General features: G+C 44.8%; 1 protein-coding gene across 1 annotated transcript in view; it reads left to right on the forward strand.

Moving 5' to 3' along the window:
• Window positions 1-18963, forward strand: part of LOC126108163 (treacle protein-like) — a 642834-nt gene that overhangs the window by 553118 nt on the left and 70753 nt on the right. The window contains exon 5 of the mRNA XM_049913406.1: window positions 10347-10579. Within this exon, the coding sequence (XP_049769363.1) occupies window positions 10347-10579 (233 nt within the window). The remainder of the gene's footprint in view (window positions 1-10346; window positions 10580-18963) is intronic.

Here is an 18963-nt window from a genome sequence, read left to right on the forward strand (position 1 = left end):
CCGCTCGGCCACACCGGCCGGCACGCGCGAGTCACATACTAGCGCCACTATGAGGATGAAAATCAGGTTTTGCTTTAAATACACAGTATGACGAAAGGATAACGTTCTACGAGTCGGGGCGTGGAATGTCAGAAGCTTGAACGTGGTAGCGAAACTAGAAAATCTGAAAAGGGAAATGCAAATGCTCTATCTAGATGTAGTAGCGGTCAGTGAAGTGAAGTGGAAGGAAGACAAGGATTTCTGGTCAGATGAGTATCGGGTAATATCAACAGCACCAGAAAATGGTATAACAGGTGTAGGATTCGTTATGAATAGGAAGGTAGGGCAGAGGGTGTGTTACTGTGAAAAGTTCAGTGACCCCGTTGTTCTAATCACAATCGACAGCAGACCAACACCAACGATAGTTCAGGTATACATGCCGACGTCGCAAGCTGAAGATGGACAGATAGAGAAAGTGTATGAGGATATCGAAAGGGTAATGCAGTATTTAAAGGGGGACGGAAATCTAATAGTCATGGGCGACTGGAATGCAGTTGTAGGGGAAGGAGTAGAAGAAAAGTTACAGGAGAATATGGGCTTGGGCCTAGGAATGAAAGAGGAGAAAGACTAATCGAATTCTGTAACAAGTTTCAGCTAGTAATAGCGAATACCCTGTTCAAGAATCACAAGAGGAGGAGGTATACTTGGAAAAGGCCGGGAGATACGGGAAGATTTCAATTAGATTACATCATGGTCAGACAGAGATTCCGAAATCAGATACTGGATTGTAAGGCGTACCCAGGAGCAGATATAGACTCAGATCACAATATAGTAGTGATGAAGAGTAGGCTGAAGTTCAAGACATTAGTCAGGAAGAACCAATACACAAAGAAGTGGGATACGCAAGTACTAACGAATGACGAGATACGTTTGAAGTTCTCTAACTCTATAGATACAGCAATAAGGAATAGCGCAGTAGGCAGTACAGTGGAAGAGGAATAGACATCTCTAAAAAAGGGCCATCACAGAAGTTGGGAAGGAAAACATAGGTACAAAGAAGGTAGCTGCGAAGAAACCATGGGTAACAGAAGAAATACTTCAGTTGATTGATGAAAGGAGGAAGTACTAACATGTTCCGGGAAAATCAAGAATACAGAAATACAAGTCGCTGAGGAATGAAATAAATAGGAAGTGCTGGGAAGCTAAGACGAAATGGCTGCAGGAAAAATGTGAAGACATCGTTAAAGATATGATTGTCGGAAGGCCAGACTCAGCATACAGGAAAGTCAAAACAACCTTTGGTGACATTAAAAGCAACGGTGGTAACATTAAGAGTGCAACGGGAATTCCACTGTTAAATGCAGAGGGATAGACAACATTCCATCAGAATTTCTAAAATCATTGGGGGAAGTGGCAACAAAACGACTATTCACGTTGGTGTGTAGAATATGTGAGTCTGGCGATATACCATCTGACTTTCGGAAAAGCATCATCCACACAATTCCGAAGACGGAAAGAGCTGACAAGTGCGAGAATTACCGCACAATCAGCTTAACAGCTCATGCATCGAGGCTGCTCACAAGAATCATATACAGAAGAATGGAAAAGAAAATTGAGAATGCGCTAGGGGACGATCAGTTTGGCTTTAGGAAAAGTAAAGGGACGAGAGAGGCAATTCTGACGTTACGGCTAATAATGGAAGCAAGGCTAAAGAAAAGTCAAGACACTTTCATAGGATTTGCCGACCTGGAAGAAGCGTTCGACAATATAAAATGGTGCAAGTTGTTCGAGATTCTGAAAAAAGTAGGGGTAAGCTATAGGGAGAGACGGGTCATATATTATATGTACAACAGCCAAGAGGGAATAATAAGAGTGGACGATCAAGAACGAAGTGCTCGTATTAAGAAGGGTGTAAGACAAGGCTGTAGCCTTTCGCCCCTACTCTTCAATCTGTACATCGAGGAAGCAATGATGGAAATAAAAGAAAGGTTCAGGAGTGGAATTAAAATACAAGGTGAAAGGATACCAATGATACGATTCGCTGACGACATTGCTATCCTGAGTGAAAGTGAAGAAGAATTAAATGATGTGCTGAACGGAATGAACAGTCTAATGAGTACAAAGTATGGTTTGAGAGTAAATCGGAGAAAGACGAAGGTAATGAGAAGTAGTAGAAATGAGAACAGCGAGAAACTTAACATCAGGATTGATGGTCACGAACTCAGTGAAGTTAAGGAATTCTGCTACCTAGGCAGTAAAATAACCAATGACGGACGGAGCAAGGAGGACATCAAAAGTAGACTCGCTATGGCGAAAAAGGCATTTCTGGTCAAGAGAAGTCTACTAATATCAAATACCGGCCTTAATCTGAGGAAGAAATTTCTGAGGATGTACGTCTGGAGTACGGCATTGTATGGTAGTGAAACATGGACTGTGGGAAAACCGGAACAGAAGAGAATCGAAGCATTTGAGATGTGGTGCTATAGACGAATGTTGAAAATTAGGTGGACTGATAAGGTAAGGAATGAGGAGGTTCTACGCGGAATCGGAGAGGAAAGGAATATGTGGAAAAAACTGATAAGGAGAAGGGACAGGATGATAGGACATCTGCTAAGACATGAGGTAATGACTTCCATGGTACTAGAGGGAGCTGTAGAGGGCAAAAACTGTAGAGGAAGACAGAGATTGGGATACGTCAAGCAAATAATTGAGGACGTAGGTTGCAAGTGCTGCTCTGAGATGAAGAGGTTAGCACAGGAAAGGAATTCGTGGCGGGCCGCATCAAACCAGTCGGTAGACTGATGACAAAAAAAATGTCGATCGTGAGATTGGACACGGTGAGCTGGTGTTAGCTGTGGATGCCTTTAAGGCGACAAAGACGCCATTCTCGACACTTCACTGAGTTTGAACGATGTCGTGTAATAGGGCTACGAGAAGTTGGATGTACCTTTTCCGATATTGCAGAAAGACTTGGCAGGGATGTAGCCACTGTACATAATTGCTGGCAACGGCATACTCAGGACTGCAACGGGCCGTAACCCCAGGTTTATGTCCATTGTGCCTACCATGCAGACAGGTTGGTTGGAGGCACTCAGCTGATTTCCTTCTGACTAACACACGGCCATCACTGGCACCGACGCAGACCCAGAAACGTAATAGATGTTTGTCTTGTTTTCTTGGCCAAATTAGATGCCGACCTGTCTGCATCGGCTATCCTCATTTAATCGCAGTGTTGGAGCCCAGCGATCATATTCTCACCTGGATTAATTCCCACCTTTCTCAGTACCCAACACTTTCCAATATTACCACAATTGAATGTAATAACAGTATCATGAACTCCTAGTTTCATTGCAAACGATGCTGTAATATACAGAGAAGTTGCAGTATTAGAAAATTGTAGCGAAATGCAGGAAGATCTGCAGCGGATAGGCACTTGGTGCAGGGAGTGGTAACTGACCCTTAACATAGACAAATATAATGTATTGCGAATACATAGAAAGAAGGATCCTTTATTGTACGATTATATGATAGCGCAACAAACACTGGTAGCACTTACTTCTGTAAAATATCTGGGAGTATGCGTATGGAACGATTTGAGGTGGAATGATCGTATAAAATTAATTGTTCGTAAGGCGGGTGCCAGGTTGAGATTCATTGGGAGAGTCCTTAGTAAAAAATCAACAAAGGAGGTGGCTTACAAAACACTCGTTCTACCTATACTTGAGTATTTATCATGAGTGTGGGATCCGTACCAGGTCGGGTTGACGGAGGAGATAGAGAAGATCCAAAGAAGAGCGGCGCGTTTCGTGACAGGGTTATTTCGTAAGCGTGATAGCGTTACGGAGATGTTTAGCAAACTCGAGTGGCAGACTCTGCAAGAGAGGCGCTCTGCATCGCGGTGTAGCTTGCTGTCCAGGTTTCGAGAGGGTGCGTTTCTGGATGAGGTATCGAATATATTGCTTCCCCCTACTTATATCTCCCGAGGAGATCACGAATGTAAAATTAGAGAGATTAGAGCGCGCACGGAGGCTTTCAGACAGTCGTTCTTCCCGCGAACCATACGCGACGGGAACAGGAAAGGGAGGTAATGACAGTGGCACGTAAAGTGCCCTCCGCCACACACCGTTGGGTGGCTTGCGGAGTATAAATGTAGATGTAGATGTAGATAACAAGTACTCGCAATCACACTTGAACAGAACTAACCGCATGTTTGAAAGCGTGTTGTTTACAAACAGCAGAAACAAAAGAATACCGACCGTTGCATTGCAAGGATAGCCAACACACTCACTTTCGTTTCTGGCATATTCCATAAATTTGGACGAAATCGGCGATGACGAATAGCCGCGGTCCCCTTATCAGTACCACATCAACGTCATGCCATTATAAAAAGCACGGTCGCATGGGATTTCAAGCGAAATTTGTGACTAGATTAAGAGAATGTTTGATACGGTGGACACAGGATGCCATCTTATATCTCGACTGATCGCATAATGGCCCGGCCGTTGTAGCCGAGCGGTTCGAGGCGCTTCGGTCTGGAACCTCTCGACCGCTACGGTCGCAGGTTTGAATCCTGCCTCGTGCTTGGATGTGTGTGAAGTCCTTAGGTTAGTTAGGTTTAAGTAGTTCTAAGTTCTAGGGGACTGATGACCTCAGAAGTTAAGTCCCATAGTGCTCAGAGCCATTTGAACCATTTTGAACTAAATCGCCAGGTAGCAGTTCACGATGCCGATGGATTTTGTACGGATAGCATCGGAGGGTACGCCTAAGTGACAACCCAACAGTAGTGTACGGAATGCCGGTGCGACGTGCGACTGCACGAGCGGTGACTTTCCCGTGCATAGACGAACCCGCTACAGTCTCCATTTCTTCCTGAACTGTCTTAGCAGCATTACGCCTTGTGCTCGGTCGGCCACTACGGGGTCTATCGTCTAAACAACCCGTGGCTTCGAACTTGGAAATCATTCTCGCCACAGCTGCATTTCTCAACGGACCTTTACCCGTTCGAATCCCCTTCCTATGGCGATAGGATCGTAATGCTGAAGTAGCACATTCCCCATTCTGATAATACAGCTTCACTAAAAGCGCCTTTTCAGGTAACGTCAACATGCTGCGACTGCTGGCGCATCTGACTCTCTCTCTCATTACAGCTCCTTTTATACATGAATGTCATGCGCAGTCACTGACGGTTTGCTGTTCAGCACCCTCTGTCGGACATTTTTTTAACTTCTTTTTTTTTTTTTTGTTCTAATAAAACCCCATGTCATTCCAAGCATATGTGTCAATTTTTACCTCTCTATCTACATTATTCCGTGGTTTATTAAGTTTTCAAATTTATACTGACGTTTTGATCACCTGGCATATATACTTGACTATCAAAACTAGACATAGTTGTCTCACTGGGAATTCCGCGATCGTTCAATAAGTAAAATATGGAGTTTCAGTCTTCGATCGCTATTCTTTATTTTCAATTACCGGTTTCGGGCTAGCTGCCCATCTTCAGATCATATGTTGTAGTTACAGAGTAACTTGTCCGTACGGACAAGTTACTCTGTAACTACAACATATGATCTGAAGATGGGCAGCTAGCCCGAAACCGGTAATTGAAAATAAAGAATAGCGATCGAAGACTGAAACTCCATATTTTATTTTATATATACTTGAGTATACACTTGAATATTTCTGGTGAGATAACTGCAGATTATTCAGCGCTCATTTAACTTTAGGACTCTGTACCTCAGAATGAACAAAAATGGACTTTTACCACTATTGAAATAATCCCTTCACATGAAACGTGTCGGGCATACGCGGATAAGACTGCAGCGGAAATGCAGCATTAACGTCCGAAGGGGCATGGTCGTTAGCTTTCGGGGCAACGGTAGGAAGCGTTTCCGAAACGGCTAAACATGTAAACTGTTCGCGTGCCGCCGTGGTTGAAGTATAGCGTGCGTGGTAAAATGGCGCAATCCATAACAGCCGCTGAGACAACGAATATTTAGGGTGACCAGATGAAATTGTTTAAAAAGGAGGACAAAAGAAGAAAAAAGAGGACACATCAAACGGGTCAACTACACATGAGGATACCACCCGTCAGCTTTGGACAGGTCACGTGACTGCCGGGAATTACCGGTAAAACTAGTAGTTAACTGTTGCTGATGGTCAGGTGATGATTAACTGAGCAATATAAAAAAATTAAAAGTATTGATTGTGGTGACAGTGTGGTGTCAATTGTTTTGTTATGTCAACAACACGGAATTGCTTACAAAGCGAAAAACGTAAGACCATTCCCTCATTCGACGCACCGCTACCAACATCAACAATTCGAGCAGCAGGTGACGACATGTAAACTGCACTTTAAACTTCCGAATACAAATAAATTGAATGACTATGAAACAATGAAATAAAACCATGACAGTTAATCTGTCGAGTTATTTCTTACCTTTATTGCCCACAGAGACATACGTTCCAGCTCCACATATCTTACATTTCGCTTCAAATTCATTTCTCCCTTTCTTAAAGCCAGATATTTGTAAGAAAGGACATCAGAAAATGTACACTTTCGTTTAGGCATAGCCAAATATTTTACGTAACTCACTCGGTTAAAAATTACACTCACAAATCACACGTGCACTACAGGAAACCTAGCCAATACAAAGCGAAGAAGCGAAACGAAAATTTTTAATAATCGATAGTTGCACTCGCTTATAGGTCGATCAACGATAACATCGACAATCCTGGTGCCACCTACTAACACCGCCTTCGTGCTTGTTTATCACGAAGGCTGTGCCAATAATTAAAGTACTTAAGAAAAGATCAATAGAACGGGACGAATTGTAAATTTAACTGTATTACGCTCAACTTTGCAAAAAAGCCGGACACTGTAAAAATCCGCCCGGACCCCGGACAAAGAGCTAAAAAGGAGGACATGTCCGGATTAATCCGGACTTCTGGTCACTCTACGAATATTCACTCAGATCTTGGTAAACATGCAAAGTGGCCCAAAGATTGACGAGTTGTTGCAAATGTCAACAAGTGGACAATTGTGTCGTTCAAAAAGCGAAAAATACATATCCTATGACTACCATATCAACGATTCCTAATTGGAATAGGCCAACTCTTACAGACAACTGGGTGTAATAGTTTGTAGCGATATGAATGGGCATACAGGCTAAGTCATAGCTAAACCAGGTGGCAGATTTCTGTTGATTGGTAGAATACTGAGAAATTGGAGTCTTGAAGTAGACTCACTGATAAGCTATCCTGGAACACTGCTCAAGGTGTGGGGCATACCAAACAGGTTGAACAAGGAATATTTTGACATGTACATTGATGGTCGGATTGCTTGACTGCCGGTTGCTGTGGCCGAGCGGTTCTAGGCGCTTCAGTCTGGAACCGCGCTGCTGCTACGGTCGCAGGTTCGAATCCTGTCTCGGGCATGGATGTGCGTGATGTCCTTAGGTTAGTTAGGTTTAAGTAGTTCTAAGTTCTAGGGGACTGATGAGCACAGCTGTTAAGTCCCATAGTGCTCAGAGCCATTTAATTGCTCGACTGATGGGCGAGTGTAAGGGAGACGCTGGAAGAAGCGAACTAGCATTTGCTTGAGGATATACGCAAACAATTCCTTGAAAGCGAACTTAACAAAGTTTCAAGAATCAGCTCAGGTCATGACTGTAGGAATACGAGTCTGCTACTGCCATTAAGTACCGCTTCCGCAGGGATCGCGAAGACAAGGTGAGATTAATTACATAGATCAGGCGTAGAGGCGCTTAAATAATCATTCTTCTGCCGCTCCATATCACTCTAAATCTTATGAAGACCTGGGAGACTATTTGTCCAGCACCTTTGCACAGAGTACTTTATTATACACTCATGCTCATAAATTAAGGATAATTGCAGAATGTGGTGCCACACAACGTGGCACTACACTAAACTGGCGCTAATAGCATAGGCACATAGGGAACACACACGACACAGATCTGTAACTCCACGGTACTGGTGATAAGTTGAGAAAACCGTCCCGAAACACATGTGCTACAAAACGCCACTGTTTCCTGCGCATGTACCCCGACATCACTATGGGATATGATCACCGTGCACACGTACACAGGCCGCACAACGGGTTGCCATACTCTGGATCAGGTGGTCGAGCAGCTGCTGGGGTACAGCCTCCCATTCTTGCAGCAGGGTCTGTCAGAGCCTCCGAAGTGTCGTAGGGGTTTGAAGACGTGCAGCGATACGTCGGCTCAGAGCATCCCAGACGTGCTCGATGTGGTTTAGGTCTGGAGAACAGGCAGGCCACTCCATTCGCCTGATATCTTCTGTCTCAAGATACTCCTCCACGATGGCAGCTCGGTGGGGCCCTGCATTATCATCTATCAGGAGGAAGGTGGGACACACTGCACCCCTGAAAAGGCGGACCTACTGGTGCAAAATGACGTCCCGATACACCTGACCTGTCACAGTTCCTCTGTCAAAGACATGCAGGGGTGTACGTGCACCAATCATAATCCCACCCAACACCATGAAACCACGACCTCCATACAGGTCCCTTTCGAGGACATAAAGGGGTCCGTATCTGGTTTCTGGTTCAAGCCAGATGAAAACCCGGCGAGAATCACTGTTCAGACTATACCTGGTCTCGCCTGTTGACATAACCTGGGAGCACTGTTCCAGTGACCATGTACTGTGTTCTTGACACCAGGCTTTACGGGCTCTCCTGTGACCAGGGGTCAGTGGAATGCACCTTGCAGGTCTCCCGGCGAATAAGCAGTGTCTGTTTGGTTGTCTGTAGACTGTGTGTCTGGAGACAACTGTTCCAGTGGCTGCGGTAAGGTCCTGAGCGAGGCTATCTGCAGTATTCTGTGACCGTCTGCGGGCACTGATGGTGAGATATCGGTCTCCTTGTGGTGGTGTACACTGTGGACGTCCCGTACTGTGGCGCCTGGACACGTTTCCTGTCGCTGGAATCGTCGCCATAATCTGGAGATCACACTTTGTGGCACACGGAGGGCCCGTACTACGACCTGCTGTGTTTGACCAGCCTCCAGTCGCCCTAGTATTATACCCCTCATAACGTCATCAATACGTGTTCTTTGAGCCATTTTCAACACACAGTCACCATTAGCATGTCTGAAAACGTCTGCACACTTACTCGCTGCACCGTACTCTGACACACACCAACACACCTGTGCGTATGTGGACTGCTGCCAGCGCCACCGTGCGACGACCGCAGGTCAGATGCACCGCATGGTCAGACCCCGAGGTGATTTAAACCCGCAAACCACCCACCAGAGCATTGTTTCACCATGTATCAGCATTATCTTTTATTTATGAGCATGAGTGTACATAACTGCATCTTTTGCGGAAATTCTTAGGTTACTATTTATCCTGTCTGAAAGTTCGCTAATAAACAATAGGAACAGCAAGGATCCCACCTGAAATTGCTTATACTTCTGTCGATGGCTGCCCATTTAATATAACCGCCTGGGTCGTCCCTACAAAAGAAAGAAAGGGAAAAAAAAAAGAAATCCTTAATTCAGTTATAAGTTTCTCTAGAGCCGCTATACTCTCGTGCTTTCGATAATAAGCGTAGATGTGGTACTGAATCAAATGTTTTTCGAAAATCGAGAAATACCGCATCTACCCCATCTGCCTTGATCCACAGCTTTCAGTATATGTGAGGAAAGTGTCAGTGCGGTTTCACGACATCGATGTTTTTGAAATCCGTGCTGGTTGTCATGAAGGAAGTCATTCTGTTGCAAATACATCCTTGCATTTGGACTCAGCATACTTTTTGTGAGATTCCACAAGAAATGGATGTCAAAGATATTGGGCTGTGCTTCTGTACATCTCTTCTGCATCTTTTCTTGTAGACAAGTGTGAGCTACGCTTTCTTCCAACCACTGGGCACGGTTTAGTTTTCGGAGCTAAAGAGGTGCTACCTCAGCAGGGAATTCGGCATACAGGGGTTCCATCAGGCTTCGGAGCGTTGTTCAGTTTTAACGATTTCATGATAATTAAGAAACAGTCTCGATTGCAAATTTCTCTTAATCGGACTGACCGGCTTCAATCTCTAAGGATCATCTTGAGAACGGCAGATGGACTTGCATGGAGCAGGCTGCGCCGATCCACGACGCTGAACTCACTGCTGCCGTTCTGAAGATGTTCCTTAAGGATTGAAACCGGTCCTCCGATTAAAAGAAATTTGCCATTAAGACTGTTTTTTTAATTAACATACTGACATAAGATCGGTGATAGCGTTTTCAGAAATTTCATTTAACGGTTTCAGCTATTCTCCTGCGCCACTGTGAGTAATATATCTGACTCATTGTTCCTGCAGTTCATCTACAGGCGTCCTCCGCCTGTTGCAGGTCCGGGTTCGACGCCAGACAACGCTCGCCGGCGGGAGGCGTTTTTCCGCGACGGCCTTGCCGGGGCTTCCCCGGCCGGCGGCAGCGGCGGCGCCCCTGCCACCTGGCGGCGCAGCGCCGAACTGTCGCCGCCGCGCGCCGCGCACAACTCGCCGCCAGGTGGCAGCACTGCGGCGCCGCCGGGCGCCGGTGCTGACAGCTGGCGGCGCAGCGCGGAACTGCCCGCCACGACCGTGAGCGCGGCCGCGACCTCGACCTCGACCCCGACCACGACCTCTACCACGCCGACTGCGCACAACGTGACCGTGGTCAGTTCCGTAACGTCGCCTGGCTCTCTCTATAGTACACACTAGAATCCACGCATTCCTTTCCATTAGCTAGCGTCTCATTAAACAGCTGGTTGCAAACGAGACGGTGGTAGGCCCTGAAAAGAGGTGGGCATTGATGGCCGCAAAAGGAGAAGGGAGCAGGGAGAAGGGTGAGGGGGAGAGCAGGGTCAGTTGCCATTCGCCCCCCTCCAACCACCCACCCCACCCATTTGACCAACCATCCATGCTACTTTGATTTCTTTTAGTGCTATTTAGATTTCATCATTATTAAAACAACACTCTGCTTCAGGTTAAATGGGCCGTCAAGCATAGTAAACTATGTCTGCCATTGCACCCTGTTTACATATGTCGATTACAGAGCTGCTCAGTGGATGTATTTAAAGGGCGAATAAATGAGAGCTTCTGGAAAGGGAAACTCCGCATCACGTAACCCTATGAAGACGGTTTGCAGAAAATGTGGCGTGCCGTAAGGAAATTGCTGGGAGTACTGTCGGACGAAATCATCCTGAGGCACGACGGCAACCACCTCCGATTGGACAGAGGTGACGCTTCGGCAATTCAGTCTGGAAACACTACAGTATCCCATGTACAGCCTGAATCCTTCGTCGTGTGATTTTCACCTTGTTGGTGGCCTGAAGAAAAACGTGTCTGGCCATCGGTTTCAGTCAGATAAAGAAGTGCAAGAGTGGGTCTGTCAGTTACTGACCACATTCTGTGAAATGGGAACTGATCATCTAAGCTCCCAGTGGGATAAGTACAGGGTGTACACAAAGTCTGGGAACACTTTCAATTATTTATTGCGCAAGAACCAAACATTGTACTGGTATCATATATATGTCATTTTGAAGTGAAACCCTGAAAGTTTTTTTATCACGTATACCGCCACAGCGTAGTTTGGTAATTTGGCGAAAGTCAGCGCCGGTCACAAATGTGGCGACTTTGGGTGCGAAGCGAACTTTCTGTGTGTCGGAGTTTGATAAAAACAAGTGTGCTACAGCTGTTCAATGGATGTTTAGAACCAAGTACAGTAAGAAGCCACTGACAAGGAAGGCCATTTACCACTGGCATGACAAATTCGTTACGACGGGTTGCTTGTGCCCGGCAAAGAGAAGCGGATCAAAATAAAGTGCAAAACGATCTAGAAAAGATATCTGAATGGTGCGAAAAGCGGCAGTTGGCCCTAAATAACGAAAAGTGTGAGGTCATCCACTGAGTGCTAAAAGGAACTCGACAATCTTTGGTTACACGATAAATCAGTCTAATCTAAAGGCCGTAAATTCAACTAAATACCTAGGTATTACAATAATGAACAACTTAAATTGGAAGGCACACATAGAAAATGTTGTGCGGAAGGCTAGCCAAAGACTGCGTTTTATTGGCAGGACACTTAGAAAATGTAACAGACCTACTAAGGAGACTGCCTACACTACGCTTGTCCGTCCTCTTTTAGAATACTGCTGCGTGGTGTGGGATCCTTACCAGGTAGGACTGACGGAGTACATCGAAAAAGTTCAAAGAAAGGCAGCACGTTTCGTATTATCGCGAAATATGGGAGAAAGTGTCACAGAAATGATACAGGATTTGGGCTGGACATCATTAAAAGAAAGGCATTTTTCGTTGCGACAGAATCTTCTCACGAATTTACAATCACTAACTTTCTCCTCCGAATGCGAAAATATTTTGTTGACACCGACCTACATAGACAGGAACCATCATCATGATAAAATAAGGGAAATCAGAGCTCTCACGGAAAGCTAGAGGTGTTTATTCGGAAGCGCGCTGTAAGAGATTGGAATAATAGAGAATTGTGAAGGTGGTTTGTTGAACCCTCTGCCAGGCACTTAAATGTGATTTGCGGAGTATCCATGTAGATGTAGATGTCTGCCGGGTCACTCATGGTTTGCATATCGAATCAAAATGCAATATGTATGGCATCTGTACAATGTTTAGTTCTTGTGCAATAAATAATTGAAAGTGTTTCCAGACTTTACGTACTCCCTGTATAATAACACATGTGGTGATTACTTTTGAATGGAACCATTCTTTGGTCCTTTTGTGACGAGAGTTGGGCTGTGACTTGACTGAGCTTTATGTCTTCTGTCCAGATCCTGAGGAACTTCACACAAGGTGCCTCATCCACTGTTTGTCCATTCAGCTCTGTCTGTAGTACCTTTAAATCATTTTTATTTGTTACAGTTGTGTAATATGAGCTTTTGCTGTCAGATTCAAAATTTTGAGGAAGTTATTGATTTGAAAATAATTCTAACCTCTATGTGGATTGGGGTGCTGTGCCATTGTAACTGCCATTTTCAGTTTACATCATCGTGTAAAAATCTGAGCTGGCCGAAGTGGCCGTGCGGTTAAAGGTGCTGCAGTCTGGAACCGCAAGACCGCTACGGTCGCAGGTTCGAATCCTGCCTCGGGCATGGATGTTTGTGATGTCCTTAGGTTAGTTAGGTTTAACTAGTTCTAAGTTCTAGGGGACTAATGACCTCAGCAGTTGAGTCCCATAGTGCTCAGAGCCATTTGAACCATTTTTTGTAAAAATCTGTGGAACAACTAGAAATTCATAAAATGCAAGCTTACCATGCTTTATTTCAATGTAAGCATGTACTGTCATCAGAATGAGATTTTCACTCTGCAGTGGAGTGTGCGCTGATATGAAACTTCCTGGCAGATTAAAACTGTGTGCCCGACTGAGACTCGAACTCGGGACCTTTGCCTTTCGCGGGCAAGTGCTCTACCATCTGAGCTACCGAAGCACGACTCACGCCCCGTCCTCACAGCCTTACTTCTGCCAGTATCTCGTCTCCTACCTTCCAAACCACACAGAAGCTCTCCTGCGAACCTTGCAGAACTAGCACTCCTGAAAGAAAGGATATTGCGGAGACATGGCTTAGCCACAGCCTGGGGGAGCTTTCCAGAATGAGATTTTCATTCTGCAGCGGAGTGTGCGCTGATATGAAACTTCCTGACAGATTGGTAGAGCACTTGCCCGCGAAAGGCAAAGTTCCCGAGTTCGAGTCTCGGTCGGGCACACAGTTTTAATCTGCCAGGAAGTTTCATGTACTGTCATGATAGTGTAAACTGAAACCAGCAGTTACAATAAAAGACAATTAAACAGCTGCATGTGACTCATTTAAACATCTGATAAGTTTTTCTGACAGAACGTGCTGTGATGTTCCTTGCTCCAACCATTGCATGAACAATGAGTGTCTACAAATTCAGCATACCGTCTGGCAACAGAACTGCCAGAGGCACGGTCCCTCCTGTACTTCATTTCGAAATGGCATTCAACTGTGCTAACGCACTGATGCTGGTGATCCTGGGCAGTGGAAAACATTTTTTGCAGACTAATGTTTACCATTTTATAAACGATGCTAAAACTTCCATCAGGTGGTAACTGAGTCAGTGACAATTGTTGCAGAGTGAAACCCGGACATTAAAACTGTGTTCTAGACTGGGACTGGAAACTGGGACATTTGCCTTTTGCAAGCAAGCACTTTGCTGACTGACCTGTCCTATTGCAATTCACAACTTCCCCTCACAGCTTTACTTCTGCCATCACATCACCCCCTAACTCCCAAAGCTGTAAAGATGGTCATAAACCATGCTCGGATAGTGCAATCGTTAGAGCAGTTGCCCATAAAAGGCATAGCTGCCAAGTTCAATCTCCAGTCTCGTGTACCGAAGTGAGAAGTTTCAAATCATTTCACACTGCTGCTGAGTGAAATTTCATTCTGAAAACTGAGAATTTGCCTGTTGATTGATAAAATGGTAATAATCGTACACTACTGGCCATTAAAATTGCTACACCAAGAAGAAATGCAGATGATAAATGGGTATCCATTGAGCAAGTATACTATGCTAGAACTGACATGTGATTACATTTTCACGCAATGTGGGTGCATAGATCCTGAGAAATCAATATCCAGAACAACCACCTCTGGCTGTAATAACAGCCTTGATACGCCTGGGCGTTGAGTCAAACAGAGCTCAGATGGTGTGTACAGGTACAGTTGCCCATGCAGCTTCAACTCGATACCACAGTTCATCGAGAGTAGTGACTGGCGTATTGTGACGATCCAGTTGCTCGGCCACCATTGACCAGACGTTTTCAGTTGGTGAGAGATCTGGAGAATGTGCTGGCCAGGGCAGCAGTCGAACATTTTCTGCATCCAGAAAGACCCGTACAGCACCATCAACATGCGGTCGTGCATTATCCTGCTGAAATGTAGGGTTTCGCAGGGATCGAATGAAGGGTAGAACCACGGGTCGTAACACATCTGAAATGTAATGTCCACTGTTCAACGTGCCGTCAATGCGAACAAGAGGTGACCGAGACGTGTAACCAGTGGCACCCCATACTATCACGCCGGGTGATACGCCAGTATGGCGATGATGAATACATGCTTCCAATGTGCATTCACCGCGATGTCACCAAACAGGGATGTGACCATTGTGATGCTGTAAACAGAACCTGGATTCGTCTGAAAAAATGATGTTTTGCCATTCGTGCACCCAGGTTCGTGGTCAAGTACACCATCGCAGGCGCTCCTGTCTGTGATGCAGCGTCAAGGGTAACCACAGCGACGGTCTCCGAGCTGATAGTCCGTGCTGCTGCAAACGTCGTCGAACTGTTCGTGCAGATGGTTGTTGTCTTGCAAACGTCCCCATCTGTTGACTCAGGGATCGAGACGTGGCTGCACGATCCGTTACAGCCATGTGGATGAGATGCCTGTCATCTCGACTGCTAGTGATACGAGGCCATTGAGATCCAGCACGGCATCCTTATTACTGTCCTGAACCCACCGATTCCATATTCTGCTAACAGTCATTAGGTCTCAACCGACGCGAGCAGCAATGTCGCGATACGATAAACCGCTATCGCGACAGGCTACAATCTGACCTTTATCAAAGTCGGAAACGTGATGGTACACATTTCTCCACCTTACACGAGGCATCATAACAATATTTCACCAAGCAACTCCGGTCAACTGCTGTTTGTGTATGAGAAATCTGTTGGAAACTTTCCTCATGTCAGCACGTTGTAGGTGTCGCCACCGGCGCCAACCTTGTTGAATGTTCTGAAAAGCTGATCATTTGCATATCACAGCATCTTCTTCCTGTAGCTTTTACTTGTACTTATGTTGACAATGCAATGGCTTCCTTACATCAGTGTTACAGTGTGTGCTTCTGTGTAGTCCGGTGAAGGCCACTCGATGAAGTCTCTCAGCGTTCAGAACTGGTGACTGCTTTTTGGAATGTTTTGTGATTATTATTGCAAGAAACTAGAAGAAGAGAATTGGTCAGTTACACAGTCTTGATATTTTTTGGGAAATGTAGTTGATATGACTCCTCTCTAGTACTGTAAGATTCCCAAATCCACAACTCCCATCGATATATTTATTTATACTTGTCTTGTGGTTACTGTTTGTCAAGGATTGCAGGGCTATGCTGGATGTTATGTCTGAGTTTTTTTTAAACTTTACACATAACGAACATCTCGTCACATCAGTGTTGCCAACTTTGCACATGGCAAAAACACTGCAGTGACATATTGAAAACTGTACACCTCTGTGATTGTCGAAGTGTTTGCTTGTTACTCCCACCGAAATCGTGCCAATACTGCTGCATCCAGCTGATGGATCAATTCCGGACACTCGTGACGTCACCGACCGAGTTATATGTTACAATTACGGTCCGTCTTTTGATTCGAAATAACTTCCACAGAATTTTAAGTTTTGCTGATGGTGAATTGTATGGCTAATTCAGTGCACCTAAATGACATTCACAGTCACTCACAAATAGGCAGTTCTCTTTGAATGCAAATCATGTTTGTAATACATTGATTGAAAGGCAGTGGGAGGGCTAACAAAATAATGTTCACTAGAAAAATAAAAATCATACAGTACAGTAACATTCTGTTCATCAAATAATTACATTTGACCACAGGATTATGAAACTGAAATTAGATTTTGTGTAGGCAAAGTATTGTGAGAGTTATCACTGTATCTTAATAGTAATCAAAACATTGCCTTTTAAGTAAATCTAGTTATAAGAACTGTGGTATTTTGTCCTTGTATTTCCCTTAAATACAACTGACTCAAAAGACTTTTGTAGAACAGTATCAGAGTTAACATTAGCAGCATTCTTGTATCAGGCTTTGCAGTACTGATTAATTGAAGGTGTCCCCAACAATACTTATTATATTAGTACAAGTAAGAGGTGGTTATGGCTTCCAACATATTTTAGTAAAGATGATCATTTCTAAAAGACAAACCAAATACAAAAACTTGAAAGAAATGGGGAAAACTGATCAAGTAAAAAGATTTGTATGGAAAGGAATGGACAATTTCAGTGAACATTATGTAGCAGCAACTGCAGGCAAATTTTACTTTGTGAACATTTTAGGTTACACTTTACAAAGGAGATTCCATCTGAAGCAGTCAGTTTTGAATAGACAGAGTGGTCGAGTTGATCTCACATTTATGTAAATGGCAGCAAGTTCAACAGAATTATACAAAAATCTCTGCTAACAAGGATACTGCACATCACACATTTTTGACACTCTAGGAAACAGATTGCTCACACATGACCCACATAGCTAATGTGTTACGTCTAATCTCCGCTGACAAGGATACAGTGTGTCACACATTTTTGACAGTCTAGGAAACGGATTCCTCACACTTAACCCTTCACTGCATTGCTTTACAGATGTGCAAAGCAAAGTTTCAACTCTCTTTTCGCTGTTGTTCTTGAAGTTTAACGCTTGAAACTGCTTTGCTGATGTGCTATGTTGTATTATGATGGTAACTGATAAGATTCTGCCACTAGAAGGCGCTACTGGGTGTATGATGCGACACTGTGTGTTGCTGTGAGTAGCATTGTACGAGGTGCATTCAAATTCTAAGGCCTCTGATTTTTTTTCTCCGGACTGGAAAGAGATAGAAACATGCGCATTGTTTTAAAATGAGGCCGCGCTCATTGTCAATACGTCCCAGAGATGGCAGCACCGTACGGCAGATGGAATTTTACATCCAGCGGCGAGAATGAGAACTGTTTTAAATACTTAAAATGGCGACGTTTTCCTTACTTGAACAGCGTGCAATCATTCGTTTTCTGAATTTGCCTGGTGTGAAACCAATTGAAATTCATCGACAGTCGAAGGAGACATGTGGTGAAGGAGTTATGGATGTGTCGAAAGTGCGTTCGTGGGTGTGACAGTTTAATGAAGGCAGAACATCGTGTGACAACAAACCGAAACAACCTCGGGCTCGCACAAGCCGGTATGACGACACGATCGAGAAAGTGGAGAGAATTGTTTTGGGGGATCGCCGAATGACTGTTGAACAGATCGCCTCCAGAGTTGGCATTTCTGTGGGTTCTGTGCACACAATCCGGCATGACGACCTGAAAATGCGAAAAGTGTCATCCAGGTGGGTGCCACGAATGCTGACGGACGACCACACGGCTGCCCGTGTGGCAAGTTGCTGAGCAATGTTGACGTGCAACGACAACACGAATGGGACTTTCTTTTCGTCGGTTGTGACAATGGATGAGACGCGGATGCCATTTTTCAATCCAGAAACGAAGCGCCAGTCAGCTCAATGGAAGCACACAGATTCACCGCCACCAAAAAAATTTCGGGTAACCGCCAGTGCTGAAAAAATGGAGTCCATGTTCTGGGACAACGAGGGCGTAATCCTTACCCATTGCATTCCAAAGGGCACTACGGTAACAGGTGCATCCTACAAAAATGTTTTGAAGAAGAAATTCCTTCCTGCACTGCAACAAAAACGTCCGGGAAGGGCTGCGCGTGTGCTGTTTCACCGAGACAACGCACCCGCACATCGAGCTAACGTTACGCAACAGTTTCTTCGTGATAACAACTTTGAAGTGATTCCTCGTTCTCCCTACTCACCTGACCTAGCTCCTAGTGACTTTTGGCTTTTTCCAACAATAAAAGACACTCTCCGTGGCCGCACATTCACCAGCCGTGCTGCTATTGCCTCAGCGATTTTCCAGTGGTCAAAACAGACTCCTAAAGAAGCCTTCGCCGCTGCCATGGAATCGTGGCGTCAGCGTTGTGAAAAATGAGTACGTCTGCAGGGCGATTACGTCGAGAAGTAACGCCAGTTTCATCGATTTCCGGTGAGTAGTTAATTAGAAAAAAAATCGGAGGCCTTAGAAATTGAATGCACCTCGTAAGTCAGGCTGACATTGCTCTCTTTCGGCGGTGATTGTTAGTAGTTGAATAGAAAAACACGTGAATGCAAAAAATTTGT

This window comes from Schistocerca cancellata, chromosome 11 (genome assembly GCF_023864275.1).
Source record: "Schistocerca cancellata isolate TAMUIC-IGC-003103 chromosome 11, iqSchCanc2.1, whole genome shotgun sequence".
Lineage (NCBI taxonomy): Eukaryota > Metazoa > Arthropoda > Insecta > Orthoptera > Acrididae > Schistocerca > Schistocerca cancellata.